This window comes from Cataglyphis hispanica, chromosome 2 (genome assembly GCF_021464435.1).
Source record: "Cataglyphis hispanica isolate Lineage 1 chromosome 2, ULB_Chis1_1.0, whole genome shotgun sequence".
Classification (NCBI taxonomy): Eukaryota; Metazoa; Arthropoda; class Insecta; order Hymenoptera; family Formicidae; genus Cataglyphis; species Cataglyphis hispanica.
In genome coordinates, this window is record NC_065955.1 from 4,993,195 (window position 1) to 5,013,982 (window position 20,788).

At 31.5% G+C, this 20,788-nt stretch overlaps 3 protein-coding genes across 7 annotated transcripts; 2 read left to right on the plus strand and 1 right to left on the minus strand.

Moving 5' to 3' along the window:
* The first annotated feature begins 86 nt into the window (after positions 1–86).
* On the plus strand, positions 87–10,648 carry LOC126858181 (protein quick-to-court). Of its 4 annotated transcripts, XM_050608309.1 has the most exons (10): positions 196–831; positions 4,086–4,315; positions 5,021–5,295; positions 6,425–6,706; positions 7,058–7,597; positions 7,713–7,949; positions 8,023–8,118; positions 8,783–8,884; positions 9,366–9,423; positions 9,804–10,648. In XM_050608309.1, the coding sequence occupies exons 2-10, from the start codon at positions 4,123–4,125 to the stop codon at positions 9,905–9,907; spliced, it is 1,887 nt and encodes a 628-aa protein (XP_050464266.1). In that variant the 5' UTR covers positions 196–831; positions 4,086–4,122; the 3' UTR covers positions 9,908–10,648. The 4 variants fall into 4 exon arrangements, with proteins under 4 accessions (XP_050464258.1, XP_050464266.1, XP_050464250.1 ...); XM_050608301.1 differs by lacking the exons at positions 196–831; positions 9,366–9,423 and adding an exon at positions 87–154; XM_050608293.1 differs by lacking the exon at positions 9,366–9,423 and having other exon boundaries at positions 9,804–10,647.
* Positions 10,649–12,557: 1,909 nt separating this feature from the next.
* On the minus strand, positions 12,558–14,222 carry LOC126858259 (60S ribosomal protein L11). Its single transcript, XM_050608454.1, has 5 exons — positions 14,135–14,222; positions 13,497–13,667; positions 13,254–13,403; positions 13,018–13,165; positions 12,558–12,733 (listed from the first exon to the last, which is right to left on the minus strand). Exons 1-5 carry the CDS (start codon positions 14,138–14,140, stop codon positions 12,606–12,608), a joined length of 603 nt encoding a protein of 200 aa, XP_050464411.1. The 5' UTR covers positions 14,141–14,222; the 3' UTR covers positions 12,558–12,605.
* A 221-nt stretch (positions 14,223–14,443) lies between these two features.
* LOC126858147 (transcription termination factor 2-like) lies at positions 14,444–20,762 on the plus strand. 2 transcript variants are annotated; one of them, XM_050608228.1, is made up of 12 exons: positions 14,444–14,779; positions 15,472–15,566; positions 15,677–15,925; positions 16,025–16,176; positions 16,361–16,934; positions 17,020–17,148; positions 17,321–17,544; positions 17,669–18,170; positions 18,281–18,612; positions 18,688–18,858; positions 18,956–19,155; positions 19,228–20,762. In XM_050608228.1, exons 1-12 carry the CDS (start codon positions 14,604–14,606, stop codon positions 19,373–19,375), a joined length of 2,952 nt encoding a protein of 983 aa, XP_050464185.1. In that variant the 5' UTR covers positions 14,444–14,603; the 3' UTR covers positions 19,376–20,762. The 2 variants fall into 2 exon arrangements, with proteins under 2 accessions (XP_050464185.1, XP_050464193.1); XM_050608236.1 differs by having other exon boundaries at positions 17,327–17,544.
* Positions 20,763–20,788: the final 26 nt, after the last annotated feature.

Consider the following 20,788-nt stretch of genomic DNA (forward strand, 5'->3'; position numbering starts at 1 on the left):
TTGATTGGTAGATCCAGACACCAATCACAGATCTCCACTCGATTGCATAATTTTATTTTCTGAACGCCATTATTAATATACGTATACGCGAATTAAAACACTGTCGGAGTGAAACAAAATGCATAAAAAAATATTTGTACGTCGATTACAATAGGTAATTATAATTAATTCGCACATGATAATGTATTATCATTCAACTGGAAAGCTATTACATGTGTGCTTTGTAACGAAAGATAAAAAGCTTCTCGATATATTATTGCGAAAAATATCGCGTGTTGACAAAGTAAAAAAAAAAAAAATTAAATCACGCCATCAAACGTTCGTTTCGTAATCGTCAGATGCCGCGTGTTGTCCATTGGGTTGTCCGAATTGGATCAAGAGATCGCTCTCGGTGTGTGGGACTGCGGCACATACATATACATACATGCATACATCATCGCAATTTTTTGTTGCTAACGTCAACGTGCGGTGATTCGCGTCACGGCCTTTAGCGCGACCCTGTTTCTCGTCGCCGATTCGTCACGTGAATTTGCCTTCGCTAACGTTCACGTCGTTCGAAACGCGGGAGACGGAGGATCCCCCAACTCGGGAGGAACTGAAAGCCCACGTGGCCCGTCTACATCTGCTGACAGTGGCTGTCCGTCTGACAGTGTACGAGGATCGACGTTTGTCAGGCGTCGCTCACTCGCCAGTCATTCCGCTTCGCACAGTGGACGATATTGTCGGCGAGCAGATCGTAGCAGGCGTCGAGTAGCTTTTTGGGATATCGAGCTTTGGACGAATAAACGAACGATAGTGTGGTGCCTGCGCTACCGATGATTTTTCATCGAGGTGAGTGCGCGATTTTCTCGATCCTCTTTCAAGTCTTTAGATCTGTGATCAAGTGCATATGTTGCCGAATGTTCGCTCAAGAGAAAAGTAGAAAGAGATGAAAGCGCGAAAATGTTTTCGAATGTCATACTGTGAAAAGAAATGCAAATCGTTGGCGGCAAATTGACAATAGATCTGCTTTTTTCCACTACACATTTCTTGCATATGCTACTTTCAGCCTCGATCTTTTCCCTTTTTCTTTCTAATACTTGATTTCTATTTCGAAAGTGTAACGTAAATTAAACTTGTGTAAAAATAAACTTGCAATGTCTCTAACGTCTTATCGCGAGATATCGCGGATTACATTAAAAATAACAATCAGCACACAGAAAATTGTCGTCTATAGTATCAATACTTTTCACAAAAAGGATTCAAATATAATAAATATCAAAGTATCGAAAATTATAATTGATTTTTCGCTGCGTAAATATTAACTCTTCGCATATCTTAATAAATAAAATATTAATGTATATCTATCAATTTATCGTTAGCATTCCAGTTTTCGTATAATTAATCTATTTGTGTTATGTAACGTGTTGTTCTCTGTTTCCGTAATAGTCGACCGGTTAAACTCAATATACGGAAAGTATATGAATCTATTTTTATTGAAGAATTTATTTCTTTTATTTTTTTACTGTTTATTTCTTTTGATCGATGAAATTTATTCCAAGAGTTTATTATTATATTAATTATTAATTATTATTAATATATTAGTTATTAATTATTAACTATTTACATTAATATATATATATATATATATATATATATATATATATATATATATTTAGAGAATGTATACATAAAAAGGTATCTATGTGTATGTCGCCTCATGTTGTTTAAAGTTTTTGTAGAAGAAATCGGTATAAAAGAAAGAAATAATTTTTCGTACAATTACAAATATCATTTACGTGAAAACGTTTACGAGTGTAATATCAATTAATTTCTCTTTTATTGACGTAAAATTTACATACCGCCGTGATTCGTCGGCATGTAAACGCTGCATTAAAGCCGCAGCGTATCCTTGAAATAGAACATGATCGATTATTTTATTTCGATAAAGGCCGCAGAGTTTCCTCCTCGCGCCATTCACTTTATTTCGACTTGTTTCTCGCTATCGCTTGTTACAATCACGGTGACGTTTTTACGGTCATTCGTAGTCATTCTCGGCGATTTCGTAAGGCTGGGCGCTGTTGAAATTATCGAGTATTTACATAATAAGTTTTTTTAATGTTTAATTATGTTATATATCATATAATTGTGAACTCAAATCTTATGGATTAAAATTTTGCACTTAAAAAAAGAGAAGCTCGTAAAGATTTTTTTCGAAAGATACTTCGAAGAATTTAGAAAGTTTCTAGAATAAATGAATTCATTCTTTGTGTATTATATTTGTTCTACGTATATTTATTTAAAAAATTTTCATTTATTTAAAAATAAATGTATGTATATAATTTAAAAATTATATTTATTCGTAGAAATCGCTAAATTTTTCTTGTTCTAATGTATGGATTACGTTACTCTGCGTGATTTTTAATTGACCATACTTATTTGAAAGTTGAATTTCAGTCTACAAAATTTCTAAGCTGCTTGTTTTTATTAGATGTTTTTCTACAATTATGCAAATTTTACAAATAAATCAAAAGGAACGAATTTTTTGAACCTTGTATGTCTCTCTTTTTTGTTAAAATGTGTAATTTACAACAATTGAGAGTAATTTAAAGTAATCATCATCACACACTTATTTTATAATTTATATTTCTTATTTGTATACATTCATGAAAATTGCATATCGTATATCGTAATTTTGCTTTTTTGCTTACTTTTTGTATGACCTTTTTGCATTGTTTGAAAGAGTGTCAAGTATCGAGGTGTATGCGACATGGTCGCATACGAGGTGTATGTATTGAGACATACAATTGCACTTTGAAATTATTTTACGCAATTTTACGTATTTGTTCCAAGGTGCGCCGCAAAATTACGGTTCGTATCCGGTTTCCGCGTACAAGGATTGAAATACACGCGAAGTTAACTACCGCGTACAACACGCTTTAAAGCACTTGATAATTGTGCGAATAATGTCGAGGTCTTACTAATTCTGTGCATGTCCGCGATTCCTCAAAACAATTCAGATTCCCGTTTGATCATTTATTTGCGAGACAATGTATTAATTAGTTTTAAAGTAAAAAATAATTATATAAATCATATGATACATTCAAAATTGAAATATAAACTGAGAGTTAAAAAAAAAAAACGCTTTATAGTCCACGTATCAGTTGTATAGCATTATATAAATAGAATTTAATGCTTCTGTGACACAAAGAAATACAATCAACTTTTTTCTAAAATTTTTTTATACCCATCGCGCGCGCGCGATACTTATATAACACGCATTCTTATAATTGAAAAAATTTTCTTATCCATTCCGAAATCATTTATTGCTCAACATATCCTAATACATTGTATTTCGCGGTCGGAAATCTGGGTGAAATCGTGCATTGCGAGAAGAAATAAATTTTGAAATTCGTCCAAGTCCGCGAAGAAAATATCCTACTGAAAGTAAGGTACGATGATTTCGACAGAAAACTGACCTAGGTTCAGCGAACGACAGCGCCTCGTCCAATCGATACATCCTTGACACCGGCTAATATCTTTTTTTCTTGCTTGCTGAAGAATAATTTTGTTACGAGCATCTCTAGGAAGATAAGTTACTTAGCGACAAATAAAACTCTCTGATGTTGTTTTCTAAATAAATTGTTTGGCGAGATTAAAGTCAAAAAATTTTAATGACGCGATAACATCATGCAATTTATTTGATAAAATAAGAGATAGATAATAAGAAATTTATAGTCGTAGAAATATTTCATTTATATTTGTTATGTGAGAATAAACATAATATAAATGTTGATTTTGCAACGCGATACTCGATTATACAAATGCAATGATTTATAAAAATTGAATCATTTATATAAAATATATATGATAAACTTTTTAACTATTTTGTATATTTTTTTAAATCTCGGTTTATAAATTTTATTTGTGCTCTTTTTTTTATTCAATTTTTAAGTTTTTGAAAATAAGCGATACTTTATTGTATATATCATAGTTGAATGCAATATTATCTCCGATAAGACCAATAATGATCATTTTTATCAGACATTTGCGAAAAAAATATTTCTTTGTAATCGTCAAGCATTTGGCACACGTGTCGTATCCAGGTGACAGTCGTCGTGTGATGCGCTGGAGATAAATTGAATGGACAGAATGGCTCGTTACGGCAGCGAGAGATCCCTACATTCCCTGCAGCCGATGCACCCGGGTCACTCAACTCACGCTGCCGTCTCGACGTCTCCCACGACGCCGACGACAACGTGCTATATCAATCTGACCAAGGTTGCCACCGTCAGCTCTATCCACGTGCCAAGTGTCGGATCATCTGAAAGCCCTAGTAAGTCGATGAAAAACTCTGAGGAATTTTAATTAATCAACGATTATTAAAGTATGCTTTCTTGAAATAATTAAGGAGATAATTTCTTCAAATGTCTTTCTCCCCATTTTACATTTAGTAGATATTTTGAATATTTTAAATCATTTTATTTGATTTATGGAATTATCTTAAAGAAGTGATTTTCTCTATTGTTTTGAAAATAATTAATCTTTTACTATTATCATTAATTTATCATTAATATATGTTAAGATATGATAATGAATAAAATCTCTCCATAGAAAATTTCATTTTTTATAATTAAGTTCGGAATATGGCTTTGGACATACTAATTGAAAGCTTCTTGTACCTTGACAAATGCACAGAGAATAGATATGAGAATTTCAATGACAATATAATTAACGCATTCATTGCAATCTAATTTTATTCTGACCTACATTCTTTAAAAAAAGAATCCACTTTAATAATATAATTAAGAAATTTAGCTCATTATCAGATTGTTTAATTTTTTAAGTTTTTGAAACGAGTCTGTTGAAAAATAATTTAATTTTCTTTTCTTTTTTTTCCAAAACATATAATATATTCAATCTTGAAACAGTGACCTTCCTCCGCGATATCCTACGCGCGACATCACAAATTCATTTTCCGCGAAAATGAATTTAATTAATTACTAATGGTTAATTTTTAATGAACACGCATGTCGAATAGCTGCCACCTCGCCGACGTCTCCGCCGGACTCCCGTATACCGAGGCCATCGCCGTCGGCTCTGCGTCGCGCTGCCAGTTTGCGCGTGCGCGGCGAACGGATACTACCACCACATCATCCGCGAGCCACCACCGCCGCGGCCCTGATCGGCCACCAACAGCATCACCGTCGTCACAACCACCTCCTGCAATCGTCGCAGCAGCATCAGCATCCGGATCATTGTATCTTTCCAGTCATCACGGAGAATGGAACCGACTCGCCGCGACAACGATCCCTCGTGAGTACCATCCGACTGTTTATCTCGAAACGCTGTCAATATCATTGCATATAGACATAGATCGGTCGCTCTTGGTCGTACTATAGATGGTTTTCTTTCACTATAAGTTTGACAATTATATGACTATAGGGACCATTCTTAGGAAAAAGATGAGAGCAAAAGAGGCACGAATGATGATGATCCTACAATTCGCGTTCAAAATTGAACAACGTCCCCGAGACCGATTTGCGCACTTTGCTTGACGCATAAGTAAATGTGCACTGAATATTTTATTCTGAACATTCGATATTTCCGTCTTGTCCGTTTACACGATATAATAGAAAGCGTACTTATTGTTAAGAATTATTAGAGTGAAGAATATCGCCGCGCTCTCGTTTTTCCAAGATTTGCCAAGATATTTCACAAGTTCATAGTGCGAAGGAATTGATCTCTGACTTGCATGCGGTTATACGTCGGAATCCGTATGGAAATCTTTACCTTTATTCGCTAGACGTAACTTAGAGGTTCCGTTGACTCATGCTAATTTACACGGTAGGTCACGGTAGTCGGATCTGTTCCCCTCGCGTGACTAGATATATCCCGGACGAGTCATTATCCTAAGCGCGCAGTATAAATATGAGAAATAATCCAACAGGTAGGCACCTCGTTATAAATCCGCGTATCGACTTCTGTGAATTATCGTATATACAAATCATTACCTTACCTCTTTTTTCATCCTTTTCATTTAAGGATCTAGACAGGAGATAACTGAAGAGCACCAACGAAAGTTAGCATTAATTTTTTAATGTTTTTAGAGTTTTTTTATATTTAATTAATTTCTTAAATTTTGAATTATATTTGACTTGACACAAGCTTATAAATAATTTATGTACATACAATTCCTTCCTTAAAAGATTATTTTCTTTTTTTTTAACATACTATTTGTATATCAGTGATGATATCTTTAAATTTTTATATTTTTTATGAATACATATTTCTTGTGAGTACATATTTCTTGAAGAAGTCATTAATTTTTTCTCACTCAATTGAATTCTGTCAAAATTCATTTAACAGTAATGTACAGTAGTCTGCTCTGCTTTTAAATGAATCGCGCTAACGGACTTAATTAACTGAATAATGTACCGTTCAGAGTCTCTCACTGACACCGGTGAGGCCGCGGCCAGGTCACGCGGCCTCTGGAGGAACGACGACGGGGATTGCCAATGATGACAGCGATGTCGAGAGCGTGAAGAGTTATAGTAGCGCTTGCAGCACGGCGAGCGCTTGTGAGCACGCCTCCTTCGCGTTGAACGGTACCACTTGGTCCGGTCGATCGCGAAAATATGTCGTGCATTGTTCTAATCACGTCGGCGACAATGAACAGTATCTCACGCCTACCCAAAGAGCGGCTAGACAAGTCAGGAAATTTCAGGTAATTAGGCTAACAATAAAATACATTTGCAGTTATATTTTTTTTATTTCGCTGATGTTATACGTTTCGCATAATATACGAGATGTATTCTTATCTCTTAATAATAATAAGATTAATACTATCTCATTTAATTCTCATTTAATTTTTAAGTCACACACACACGCACGCATATATATATATATATATATATATATATATATATATATATATATAAAGCGAAAATTTATGTAAAAGGCTAATCGGTACTTTTTTTAAGACACTATATTTAATAATTATCATGTTATTTCTCTTCTCATGCATTGAAATTATATGGCTATCTGCATCTCTATCTTGTTCGATATGTCTCTATAGGCTCTGTTGAAAGAGGCGCGTAAAGAGATCGAGGAGAAAGATCGGGAACTCTTGCGTTTGACGAAGGAGGTTGTGGAATTGAGATTGTACAAGGCTTCTCTGAACAGTCCGGATGAGCGAACGGATAGCAGCGACGCTCTCACTGTGCGCGAAAACAATCCCTTCTCGCCAGAATCGCCGAGCAAGGATCTTCCGGATGAGAACATCGCGGAGAAATCTGTTACCAGTCCGGAAACGCCGGAGAAGCGTTTAAACACAGATGTTCCACCATCGTTGGCTGATTCCGGACACTTTGAAGATGGTTCCATCCATTCAAAAGACTCTGTATGCCTGCCTGAGCCACAACCAGAGATTGTTATCAGCACGATTACTGAAGTACAATCCAGCGATATCCCCGATACGATTTCTAGAACGCCGACGAGCATCGAGCGAGACGAGGAGAGACGTCGATTGGTTAGTCATTATGAGAATAGAATCGAAGATATGCACAGACGGCACATTGACGAGTTGCAGGATCTCAAGCAGAAGCACAATGACAAGGTAAAGATCTTACATTTTGTAGACACATTGTGTACAATTTTTTCTTTTTTTTTCTTTCACACGATTAAAAAAAATGTACGATTTCTTACTTATTGATAAGAAATTTATTATTTAGGTGGAAAGTTTGCTCAATCAATTGTCTGAGGTCAACACACGTTACTGTGAAGTGCGGCCAGCCTTAGACATCGCGGAAGCTCGTGTACGTGAATTAGAAGCGGAGTTAGAGGCTGTGAAGACTGAGCTTAATGAACAGAAAGCGATCTTAAGCGAGCAGGAGGAAAGAAATAAGCAAATGTACCTGAAAATGTATGCCAAAGGTCAAGAAGCCGCGCGCATTGAACAAGCTGATCAAGTATGATATAAAGTATTGAATGTGAAAAACTTAAATTTGATACTATATTTAAATACTTTTTGCAAAATTATAGATTCTTGTGCAAGCGCATCAATCACCGCCTAAAGTCACCGTTGCGGAACTTCTTCAACAGCTAACCGTCACACAAGCTGAATTAGAAAATATTAAGGTGAGACTGTTTATTTGCACTTTACCATTCTTAAAACTTGACAAATATAGCAGTAAACCACATCAGATTGCAGTTTGATTTTAAAATTTTATTTAGTATATTTTATGCAAGATTATTTTAAATTGGGATTAATTTGAAATATACAGAATTAAATGTTTCAAAGACATTAATTATTATAATTATTAATATAGTTTTTTTCAGTGAAAGTTTTATTTTTATTGTCATTAACAAGCTTTCATAATGCATCACAACATTTGCATATAATATGAGAGTATATTATGTAGTAGTCTTATTAGTTTGACATTTGCATTCTTTCTTGCTTGTTAGTATTTTTTTCTAGTAGATGTGCGTTTTTTATTTAAAGCAGAACGACTGAAATTTGCGTAATGATCTTATCGATTTTCTCACACTTGCGAAAGAGTGAGATTTTCTCACGATTTTAATCATGCTAACACAATAACACGCCTGATGGATCTCGAACGAATTTTTTTACGCCATCTAATCAGCTTTTACATTCGTTTCTCAGAGACGCATCGTTTATTCATTTTTTTTCACATTATCATACCTTATAAGGTGTGTACATCACATCTCAAGCATTCTCGTAGTTCACGATATTCTTGTACTAACGATATGCCACTTTTTTTGGTCGCTGCTCACACTCCAGGACACAAGCTACTCGCCTGAACCTCACATTTCAGCCGAACATAGCCAAAGTTTATTAAGCGCTCAGGAGGCTGTTTCTCTCTGGGTCCTTGGCACACGTAAGGTCTGTATCTTAATTCGATTGCCACGTGACGCAATTCTCATCCACTTTTTTAACGCCCGTAAATGTAGCGTTTCTTCATATAATATGCACCGATTTTTTATCAGTGTTGTATTATATCAAGAACTGATGTTGACACAAACATAATACTCAATATAATCTTTCCTCTTGTATAAACTTCTTGTACAAATTCATTGTTTATAACTTGTTTTCAACAGCTTGAGTTATTTTGTAATTTGTTAAGAAATACAAATATTACCTCAACTTATCGTCACTCATTCATAAGTGACAGTAGTGATATTAATCTCAGGAATTCATTTTACACATGAGTTGGCGAGTCAGTTCTTGATATGGGCGTGTGGAAAAGCACAATTGCGCTCGTATCTTTCTTTCTTTTACATCCGCGTTAGCGAATGCTTTGCTGCAACAATTGCATGTTATGAGGCACAAATGTAGATGGTTGATACTCTCATACTGCTCTTAGATCGGGCGATATTATCCAATGCACCTGGAAGAAACAGCCTCTTATATCTTCGGCCAGTGTAAGTTTGCACGTGCTTACGGCCAATGCACGCTTCCACTATTGCATATAAGATATGTGTACCATATGTGTATCATTGAGTTAAGATGAATCATTTTGATTCCAGTTAACATTTTAAAGTCGGTGGTGTTATTATGAATTAATGTAAAATTACACACATTTTCAATTTTTATATACGTGCATTAATATACATGTATTATTAATGTATATATATTATTACGCGAACATTGAAAATTATAAATACGAATGTGTGTCTGGATTCAAAATTGATTCAAAACACAATTATACGCATAAATAATTATATATTTTCAATGTGTTTCTTTATATATCACGATATTCTAGTTTCATTATTTAACAAGTATGTCATTCTGTTTCGGTTAGGCAATGTATCGACGTATTGTAGAGGCGAGAAGCAGTCAGGGTACGCTCGATCCAGAAATTACCCTGCAGTTCCTAAAGTCGGCAATCTATTATTTTCTAACTGATAAGGAGAATCATCATGGTCACTTAAATGCTATTGAAAGTATCTTGGGCTTCACAGACACGGAAAAGCATAATATCGACAGGCTCTATCGATCGGCGAGGAAGTAACACTTTTTAGAAATTCTTCATTATTAAGAAATAATATCGCTATTGATGAGTGATATTATGCTATCAGATTTAATGTTAACATTTTTATTTTTCTTGTTGGTAAATCAAATTTTTTAAAATAAACATTTTGATTTGTGTGTCCGACAGATTTGTATCAACTTCATGGATATTTTTTAATTAGTAAAGTGAAAAATTTATCGTGAAAATTAATTAGTATATTTTTTTATAGCAAGAAAACAAATTATGTTTTTATGATGACAATTTTTGCTCTCTCCTATTTTTCCAGAACTCAACAATGAAGTTTGTACGGATCTTTCATGATCACACCTTATATTTTTTCATTAATTATTATTTATGTACAATACAAAAGAGATAAAGAAAAACAGTACATTTTGATAGTATAAAACAAATATAAACCAAACATATTCGAGAGATCTAATTATAATAATTTTGTTACAATATTTTACAACTCTTTCTCGCACACACACATATATATCATATTTTTAATACGCGCTGGGTGACGATTTCGGACAAATTGCTTTTATTTTTTAATATACATCTAAAATTTAATATATATGTAGTGTGTATATATATATATATATATATATATATATATATATATATATAAGTTAATATATATATATATAAAGTTCTGGGACTTAAAAACGTAAATTATACGCGGCTTGGATAGAGACTGAATTTATTTACGGCTGTTGTAACATTGACGCTCTGCAAAGGCCATGTATTACAAATTTAATATTATGCGTATCAGATGCAACTTGCATGCTCTAAACTAGTATGTAAGTATATTCTAGTTACATTTGAAAGAAAATATATTGTCTAGTTATTGCAAATCACGTTTTACTCTTTCAATGATATAATTAACACATGCATTGTGTATATTATAATTAGTATTTCAAAATTGAGCAAGAAATATGTGATATATTGATGAAAGAAGTGATTAAGAAGGAGTTTGAAGTTGGATTTCAAGGATTTATATAATTATTTGAAATGCATGTGCCCATATATGAGTACGAAAGTTGAATATCTTTCCCGTTATTACGTCGTGATCCCCAAGAACATAGATAAATAAATTTATTTATATATTTACTTGTTATAAATAAAATGAATATATATATATATATATATATATATATATATATATATATATATCTTATACAAATACACATATATATTCAAGATGAATCGGAGTTTCTGCCCATTTTTCCAATCTTCAAATATGTAGGACTTGATTTTGAATAATTAGAGATTATTTAATTGCGTATGTCTTATGTGCGTAGTAACTCTGAACCATCCTGTATATATTTATCTATATCAAAGTCTGGTGATATGACGTCCAGATAAGGTAACAATATAGAGACTGAAGGATATATCTTGCCTTTTTATCTGCTTATAACTTCAAGTTAAATAATTATCATAAAAGAATATTCAAGTGCAACTATTAATAAACGTCTCAATAAACACAACTCCTATATTACTGTAATTATAATTATTCATTTCTGAGATACTTTCATGTAGTTTAATTAAAACCAAAGAGAAAAGTCTGACAGTTGGTAAATTATTGTGCATGAATATTTGATTATGATTATAATTTATACTTGTGGCACAAACTATTAGCTTAAAGTTAATAAAAGTTTACAATTTAAATTCTCTCTGGATGTTTAGCAATAAGAATATTGTCAAATAAAATATAAATAATTTTCATTTTATATTTTTATCTTTTTAATTTTTGATATTATTGAGCCTCTGGATAAAAATAAACATTTCTTCAAAGTTAGAATTTTTATAATTTGACATAATTAACTTGAAAAAAAACATACATCTGAGGTGCCAATAATAAAAGTGTGAATATTCATATCATTTAAATTGCTTCTTGAAGTTACATTTTCCCATACTAAATGTTTTATAAATAAAAAAAAAATATATAGTTAATAATATTATATTAAAACGTCCAAGATAAAAAAAAATCAAATTTCATATAGTGTAAGAAATCATTTGTGATTCTGAAAAATATCTGTTATAGAGAATATTCATTTTGTAATAAAGTTCCTTTGATGACTATTATGTTAGGCCTAAGCAAGCTTGGTTACATAAAACTTCAATATCTCATTCCATCGAAAATATAACTGATAATAATAAGAGATAAGTCTTGAAATGTTAGAACACCACATTTTTTAAATAAAAATTTAAAAAATGTGATTTTACTTCGATACAATTTTTCTTGTGAATTTAATAATTACAATTCAATAAACTCTATATTTTTACTCTTGTTCCTTATTTTTATACATCGCAATGAGGAATATTATATCTCCTTTTTTTTAGCCTCACATTCATTGTTTTGATTGTAAGCAAAATGTGAAAAAATAAAATAAATATTTAAATATATTACTATATAAAAAAAATATAATCATTTTTTTAAAACTTTACACTAGTTTACTATATAATTATCTAGAATTTTGGACAGAAAGTATGGCATAATTAAGATACATGAGATGTTTAGATATATTACTACACAGTAAACGATTTTTGTTAAAATTTTTTATGATATAATTGCAAAATACAAAGTATATTTTATTTTTTTCCAGCTATAATGATGCCATCATATTTCTGTTGGAACCATTTCATTGCATCTTCTTTGGTAAGCCTATGTTGGAAACCGACTTTACCAGTTTTCCTTCTTCTGTGTGCTACGTTAAATCCTACAAATTAAATATAAGTTTAATAACTTGTATTTTGCTTTTATATATAAAGAATATGGAACTTTTATAATTTATTTACTCTTTTATGGAAATATTTATTGTTTAAGTGTAGCCTCAATTAAGTAACACACCCAGTAAAGTGAAGTGGGTATGAGTTGCAAATATGAAGCATTTTCTCTAGCACATGTTTTATATAATTATAGACATCGTCACATACAAAACAGAGATATCTATGATACCAGATAATGTGCTAATGTTCAATATGTATTTAAAGAATTGCTAACCTGGACGTCCAAGAACAACGTAGAAGTCTAAACCATAGATACCAATACTGGGATCGTACTTGATTCCCAGATCAATATGTTCTTGAATACCAAAACCAAAGTTTCCAGTGCCAGAGAAGTTCTCTTTTTTCAACTCATATTCACGTACCTGAAATAAAATAATATTTTAGGATTACAATATAAACAAAAATATATATATATATATATATATATATATATATAAATTTTTAATTCACCTTTAAACCACGTTCGAGAATTTCTTCAGCTTTTGCACCACGTACAGTACAATGCACAGCTATTTTTTCATTACGACGTATACCAAAGGAACGTACTGTGTATCTTGCTTTAGAGAACACGGGTTGCTGGCCAGTCAACTGCTCCAAGACCTATGTAAATATAAAAGATTAATTTTAATAACTAAATATATCAAAGATATTTTAATTAAAAAAAAAGAAACGACATGCACTTGTAAAACTCACCTTGGCAGCGCGTGTCAGTCTATCACCAGACTCTCCCACACAAATGTTCAAGCAGAGCTTGCGGATCCGTACTTCGCGCATTACATTCTTGGACGCATCTTTCGGTTCCCTCTTCGCTTTTTTGTCGGTCTTCTTTTCGACCTTCTTTTCGGACACTTTCTTTACAACATCCTACAAGGAAAAATATAATTTTTTATATAAAATTTATCATACTGGTGGTAAATTAATACTCTTCTAATCTTCCTACTGATACCGATAAAACGTATTTTCAATAAATTCTTAGTATGTATGTAAGAATCAAATAAAATCAATATTAATGATTATATTAATAATATTAATTAAATGAGAAGTTTGTTGAGAATAGGTGAAGCCAAAAACTTTATTTTTGAGCAAGCTTAATAACAGCAATAACAATAGGTTATATACGAGCCCCCGATCAAAAACAAGCGTGCAATCTCATCCACCTGTCACAGCGACAACTTCTAATATCGTCGCCTTTGCAAAAAACGAACATTATCTATAATTCATTAATAACATGAACTATTTCTGTGTCAAGATGATATTAAGTAAAATTGAATGATGTGAGAAATACAATCGGATGAAAAGAAGCATTTTCGAGGCAAAGAACACGCACTCACCGCCATGATGAAGAGAAAAGGTGCTATCCACGCGACACTCTCTTTACCGGCCGTCGACTTGAACTAAATCATTGCAAACTGAAAACATGTGAAACATAGATGAAAACTTCCATAGATTTCTCGATTGACACTAATCAGGATAAAGAGGACAAAAACCTATTTTCTCTGATTGGTCAATTAAGCGGTTCGAAATTTTCATAGTGTCCAATAAAGCGATCGTGTCAACCATGGTTTATAATCGGAACGTAAAAGTTCGGGATCATAAGTTGGCAGTAGATTCAAAATTCAGTTGAGTCCCGCGTACAAGACGATGCGAGTGCGAGCGAGTTTGTACAAGTTGACGACGAAACAAGAAACGAACAGAATTGACAGCTGACAGCGTAGAAGTCGACAACAGTCGACAAGATCACGAGACGATTATAAGCCAAGGTATTCGAACCGTGTACAGTGCAGTCTTAAATCGTGAACAATGGAACAAAGTTTTGCATGCGAAAGATATCGATTAGATGGCGATTCCATCATCATTTCCGACAGCGATGAAAATGATGTTGAGAATTTTGCTACTGCGTCGTTTGACAGACGTGCATTCGTCATCGACAAGAGTTACGAGGATGCTTGTGTTTTCGCAAACTCGACAACAAAAAGGTGAGTATTTCACCAATGGTTATTGTTTCATCGAGATAAAATCACAATGACATTGTAACGCGAGAATGATCTTTATTTGCATTTATGACAAAGGAATCGCCGATAATATCGGTATAAAAATATATTTATAATCTTTATATATATATGTATATATATATATATACACGTATAAAATTATTATCCTTAGAATTATTTTTGCTAAAATTATTATTTTTAAAATGATTTTTGCAAGTCTTTATACTTTATCTCTCTTGATATAATACATAAATTATTTGATATTCTTTGTGGCACATTTAGAATTTTTAATTTTTCATGATGCTTGAATTTTTAAATAACATACATATATTTGTTTACTATTTTTATATATTTTTTTTATTTTTATTTCTCTCTTATTCCATATATCTTATTCCATATATATTTATATTTTTATATCTATCTTTCTTATTTTAATACCACTTTGTTTCTATTAAAAAAGCTTCTTGTCTTTTCTTTTTGTATTTTTTAAACAATTTTATTATACTGTTTTTATGTAATTTATAAATATTATTATGTAATTTATCATTAATAATATGTAATTTATTACTAGTAATATATGTTGAATTATATGTAATAAATATAATTAATATGTTGAATGTGTATTATTAAAAAATATTAATAAAGATGAACATTTTTATATAAATATTTATTTACAGAAATAAATCCATTGATGATACACCAGTTGCTGGCCTGACCAAACGCATATCTCAAAGAAGAATACAAATAGATTCTAATAGAGAAAATCTTACTGGTAAAAATTAATGGTATTTTGTGCAATAATATATACAACTTTATATATTTTAAAGATATTTGTTAAAATGATAGAATTATGTATTTTTATTCAATTATGCTGTTTTATAGATTTTCTTATTTCATATTTACCGATTACAAATAATAACAAAAAAAGGAAGGACATTAGTCACGATAACAGTAGAGAAGACATAAAAGGATTAAAACTCGATTCTTCTAATGAATCTTTTGTTGAGAATATTAATTTACATAAACAAGATTATATTGATCATGAAATATCAAGTCATAAAATATCAGATAATAAAATGCACGAAACTGAAACCTCTCGCGATATAGCTGTGACTATTGTACTTGATACAGGTAATCTTATTTATAATATAAAACATGTGTTTGAAGATTGATCTTTTACGAATGAGTACATTATTCCACATGTAATATAACTACCTGTAAAATTTATAGATTCCAGTACTGGAAGAAATAGTGACTCTGAAGTAGCATTATCTTTTGCAAAACAAAAAATTGGTATTGGAAATATGGATCCATTAGTGCAAAAAAGAGCAATTATGTTTCGCAAATTGGAACAGCTTAAAGATCAATTAACAAAAACAAAAGTAAATATAAGATATATTTAACTTTATTTATAGTTAATGTAATATTGTAGAAACAAAAAGAAAGATCTACTTTTATACATAATAATTGTGCATTTAAATTAATAAAATATTAATATAAATAATTTGAGTATAGAAAAACATAAAAATTGCATATAAAAAATAGTATATAAAAAACTTTTTTTAGTTATTGCTCACTGAAAGGAATATTGAATTATCTGATAAAGGACAGAGATTGCATGAAAGTATACGCGAACAAGAAATAGAAATTGAAAAATTGACATTTGATCTAGAGAAAATACCTTTGACACAAAGCTTAATTAGCCAAGAAAATATATCAAAAAAACCACATTCAGCAGAAAAAAAGTCATTGCCCATCGAAAATGAATACTCTGATTCGGATGACTCGGATGATTTGGATGACTCGTCGAATGGCTGGGGTGCCTGGGATGACTCGGATGACTCGGATGATTCAGATGATTCAGATTATTCATATTTTGATTTTAGTGATATACCATTGTATCCAACTACATTTCCTGGAAAAAAATTAGGCAAAAAGGCACAAGCGACAAGAGATAGAGAACTTGCTCTAACAGTGGAACGATTAAAAGATTTGCATGGATCACTCATCGCTCGTCCATCAGAGAACAAAAAAGCGGAAGATCCAAGGGGATTAAAAGTACAATTAATGCCACACCAAAAGCATGCTCTTGCATGGCTTCTATGGAGGGAACAGCAAAGACCGGCGGGTGGCGTTTTAGGTAAATATCTAAAACAGAGCGATTTTAATCTTGATTTTATATTTTATTATAAAAGATAAATTTTTCTTTAATTTTTTTTTTGCAGCTGATGATATGGGTTTAGGTAAAACACTGACTATAATATCTTTGATTGTAACCACTCTTGCTCAAAAAAATTCAATCGATGAAAGCGATGACACTGATTGCGGATTGAGCAACGATCGTAAACCTTCATGTATGTAAAAATTTATTTTAAATTTATAAAAAAAAAATCTATAAATATATATATATATATATATATATATATATATATATATTTTCTATTCGTGAAATTTTGAATTATTTAAATTGATGATAAATATATTTAACATAATTAATGTATTGAGATAATTGTGTCTGATTATTAGCTACAGATTATAAAGGTGGTACTCTAGTAGTATGTCCTGCATCTTTATTATGTCAATGGGATAATGAAGTGCGCAACAGATGCAGACGCGATCTACTATCCGTCGAGATATATCATGGCAGCAATCGAAAGAGTATTCCTAAACGCTTGTCAAAAAATGATATAGTTATAACGACATACAACATATTAAGTCGAGAACATAAAATGAGATCTACATTATATAAGGTACATTGAACTTTGGAAGTATCATTTAATTAAAGGGCAAAAATTAAAAAAATTTAAATTTTATCAATACGAATAATAGAGATATTTTCTGAGTTTTTAATCATAATTTAAAATTTTTTTGCAGATAAACTGGGAAAGAGTGATACTCGATGAAGCTCATATAGTGAGAAATCATAAGAGTCAAGCATCCTTAGCTGTCTGTGGACTCAAGGCAGATAAACGGTGGGCCCTCACTGGCACACCTATACAAAATAAAGCATTAGATTTATACTCTATCCTAAAGTTTCTGAAGTGTTCGCCGTTTGATGATTTACGCGTTTGGAAGCGATGGGTAGATAATAAGAATGCTGCAGGCTATCAAAGATTGGCAACAGTTATGAAGACTTTGATGCTGAGAAGAACTAAGCAAGAATTAATGGAAAAGGGTGATTTGGAAACTTTACCCGACAAATCTATTGAGGAAGTGATAGTGAAACTCGATCCACAAGAACAATTGGTGTATGAGAAAATTTTAATTTACTCGCGTACTCTGTTTGCACAATTTTTAGCTCAAAAAGCAGAAAAGGAACATATGTTTGACTTGTATAGTGGAAATTATGATGTGCATGTCTATCTTTCAAATCCAAGTAAGCTAAATATTGAATCTTAAATTGCCACTATACTTATATAATCTTTAAAAATGTGTCAAGACATTTTATGCATACAATCATTACAACATCTGTTTTTTCATTGCAAGATAAAGAAACGCAGTTTACAAAAGCTCAAAATAAATTATTAGCGATGCATGCCGATGTAAAAACGCATGAAATATTAGTGCTTTTACTACGATTACGTCAGTTATGTTGCCATCCGGCATTGATTCACGCGATGTTAGATCAGGATGACGTGAAGCAAAGTGGGATAATGGATGCGGATAATGTAGATCCTGAGTTATTGTCACAAGTAAATAGTATCTCGCTTAATGGAATTGATCAGGAAGAGGAAGATGTTAATATTAATGAAAGAGTAGTAGGAAATTTACTTACTATTGAGAATCTGGTATTTGATGATGATCGCATTAGTTCTAAAGTGAGTAACAATAGTCTAAGCTAGAAGAAGTCTCATGATTTTACTTACATGTAATTAACGTGACATATAATTCAGATGAGGATGTTGCTTAAAATGATCAAAGAAATTTTACAAAAAGGTGAGGATAAACTCATTATTGTTTCTCAATGGACCACTCTGCTAGATGTTATAGCATCCCACCTACCTTCAATAAAAGACGCTACATTTAGCAAATTTACTGGGAATGTTGCTATCAAGGATCGCCAAGTATGCTATAGATGATAGATTGTCATTTAAGCATGTATTTTTTATTATATTTTATTTTAAAAAATAGATATGTTTATGCGCATCTTTTTTGTTTCAGAATGTAGTGGATTCCTTTAACAGTCGAAATTCTGGTCCGAGAATCTTGCTGCTCTCTCTTACTGCTGGTGGAGTAGGATTAAACTTGGTAGGTGGCAATCATTTATTATTGTTTGACAATCATTGGAACCCACAACTGGAGACACAGGCGCAAGATAGGATTTATCGCTTTGGTCAGACAAAAAACGTCTACATCTATAAGTGAGTATATCACGTTTACTTTCTACATTCACGTATCTCTTTCGTTTTAATATTGGATATTTTTTCTTCCAGATTTATTTGTGTTGATACAATAGAGGAACGCGTAAAAGCTTTGCAGGAGCGAAAGCTCGAAATTGCGAGAAATGTTCTCAGTGGCGATAAAAATAATGTTTCCATGAAACTCACTCTCAATGATCTTAAGTCACTGTTCGGTTTTTAATCTATTTTATTTTGTGATATGTATAGAGTATAAACGTAATATGATGATAGTTACATATATATGTATAAAACTCTATTTTACTTAAACTTTAAGTATATAAAACGTTTTTGTTATATAATTTATAACTCTCATAGCGATATATATTTACTTTACTAAATGAGATAATTTTTCATAATACTAAATAATATTCTATGGATGATGTTTTTTTCTTGCTACTGTTGATTTTATTTGTCTTAGATATTGATATAGGCTAATATCTGAACTTTGATTCTTCTTTTGATTTCCATTATATTAATATATACTTTGAAAGTTTTTATCTTTCTAACAAGACTTTGTATATTGATGCATAGTGATGTGATATTCCTGACATTAATGTATAAAAGAATGATACACATTCTTATTTTGCAGTTATATTGGACAATAAAAAAATTTATATTTTTATCAATATCATAGATATAACGTTTTATAATTTTATAATTAATAAATAAAGATAAATATATTCTTTTTGTTTGTTGCGTCTATGTCCGGGCATTGTGATAACTATGTTGCTCTCTTGGAATAAGAGAAGTATGGGAGTCAGATAAATAAAAAACGTAAAAAAATCAGATAAATTTCAAGACAACTCTGCGTACAATCTCAATCATCTCGAAAAACTGCACATATTTCCCTAAAGAAACTTATTACCAGAATCTTTGCGAGAGTGCAATTCTGTTGTGGTTTCAAAAATTTGAGCATGTACTCTTGACTTTTGAAAACAAGCGTAATTGTCAATTAATGTTAAAGTATCATTAGTATTTAGTGTGCTAGATAACGTCCAATAATGGAAAAATACTGTTTTGATGTCATACCATGTATCATCATATCGGGTAGATATGCTTCTACAATTTTCAATACAAGTACCCTTATATTGAAAAAGAAGTACAGCCATTTTATATATATGTAGGCAGAATTTCAGAAGCTGTGAAAAATATGAAGAGTATATATAGTGCGCATATAGAAACAAGAAATTTTGCGTCATATTATGTGCCATTTATACACATACACATTTCTTATTCAACTTATAAATTACATACCAAATGTGTTCCAAAAATCCACAAAAGATAATATCGATCAATATCATATTGTTGCAAATGATTGATTCTTCTGTGCAATATATCGTTTATATAAAAAATTTTTGTTTAAGTTAGCTTTCTTTTTTTTCATGAAACAAAATATTTTTGAATGTTGAAATTTTTATAAAAATTGTTAAATTAGAATATTACGAAACGCACGTTGTTAATTTTTTTATGCCATATATTATTTAACAACTGTAATTTAAAAAAAAAAATTAAATTTAAATTTAATAACGACTTCTCGAAATATGAAAACTTGGAATTCGAAGAATACCATATGTATCCCGCGTCAAATCACATA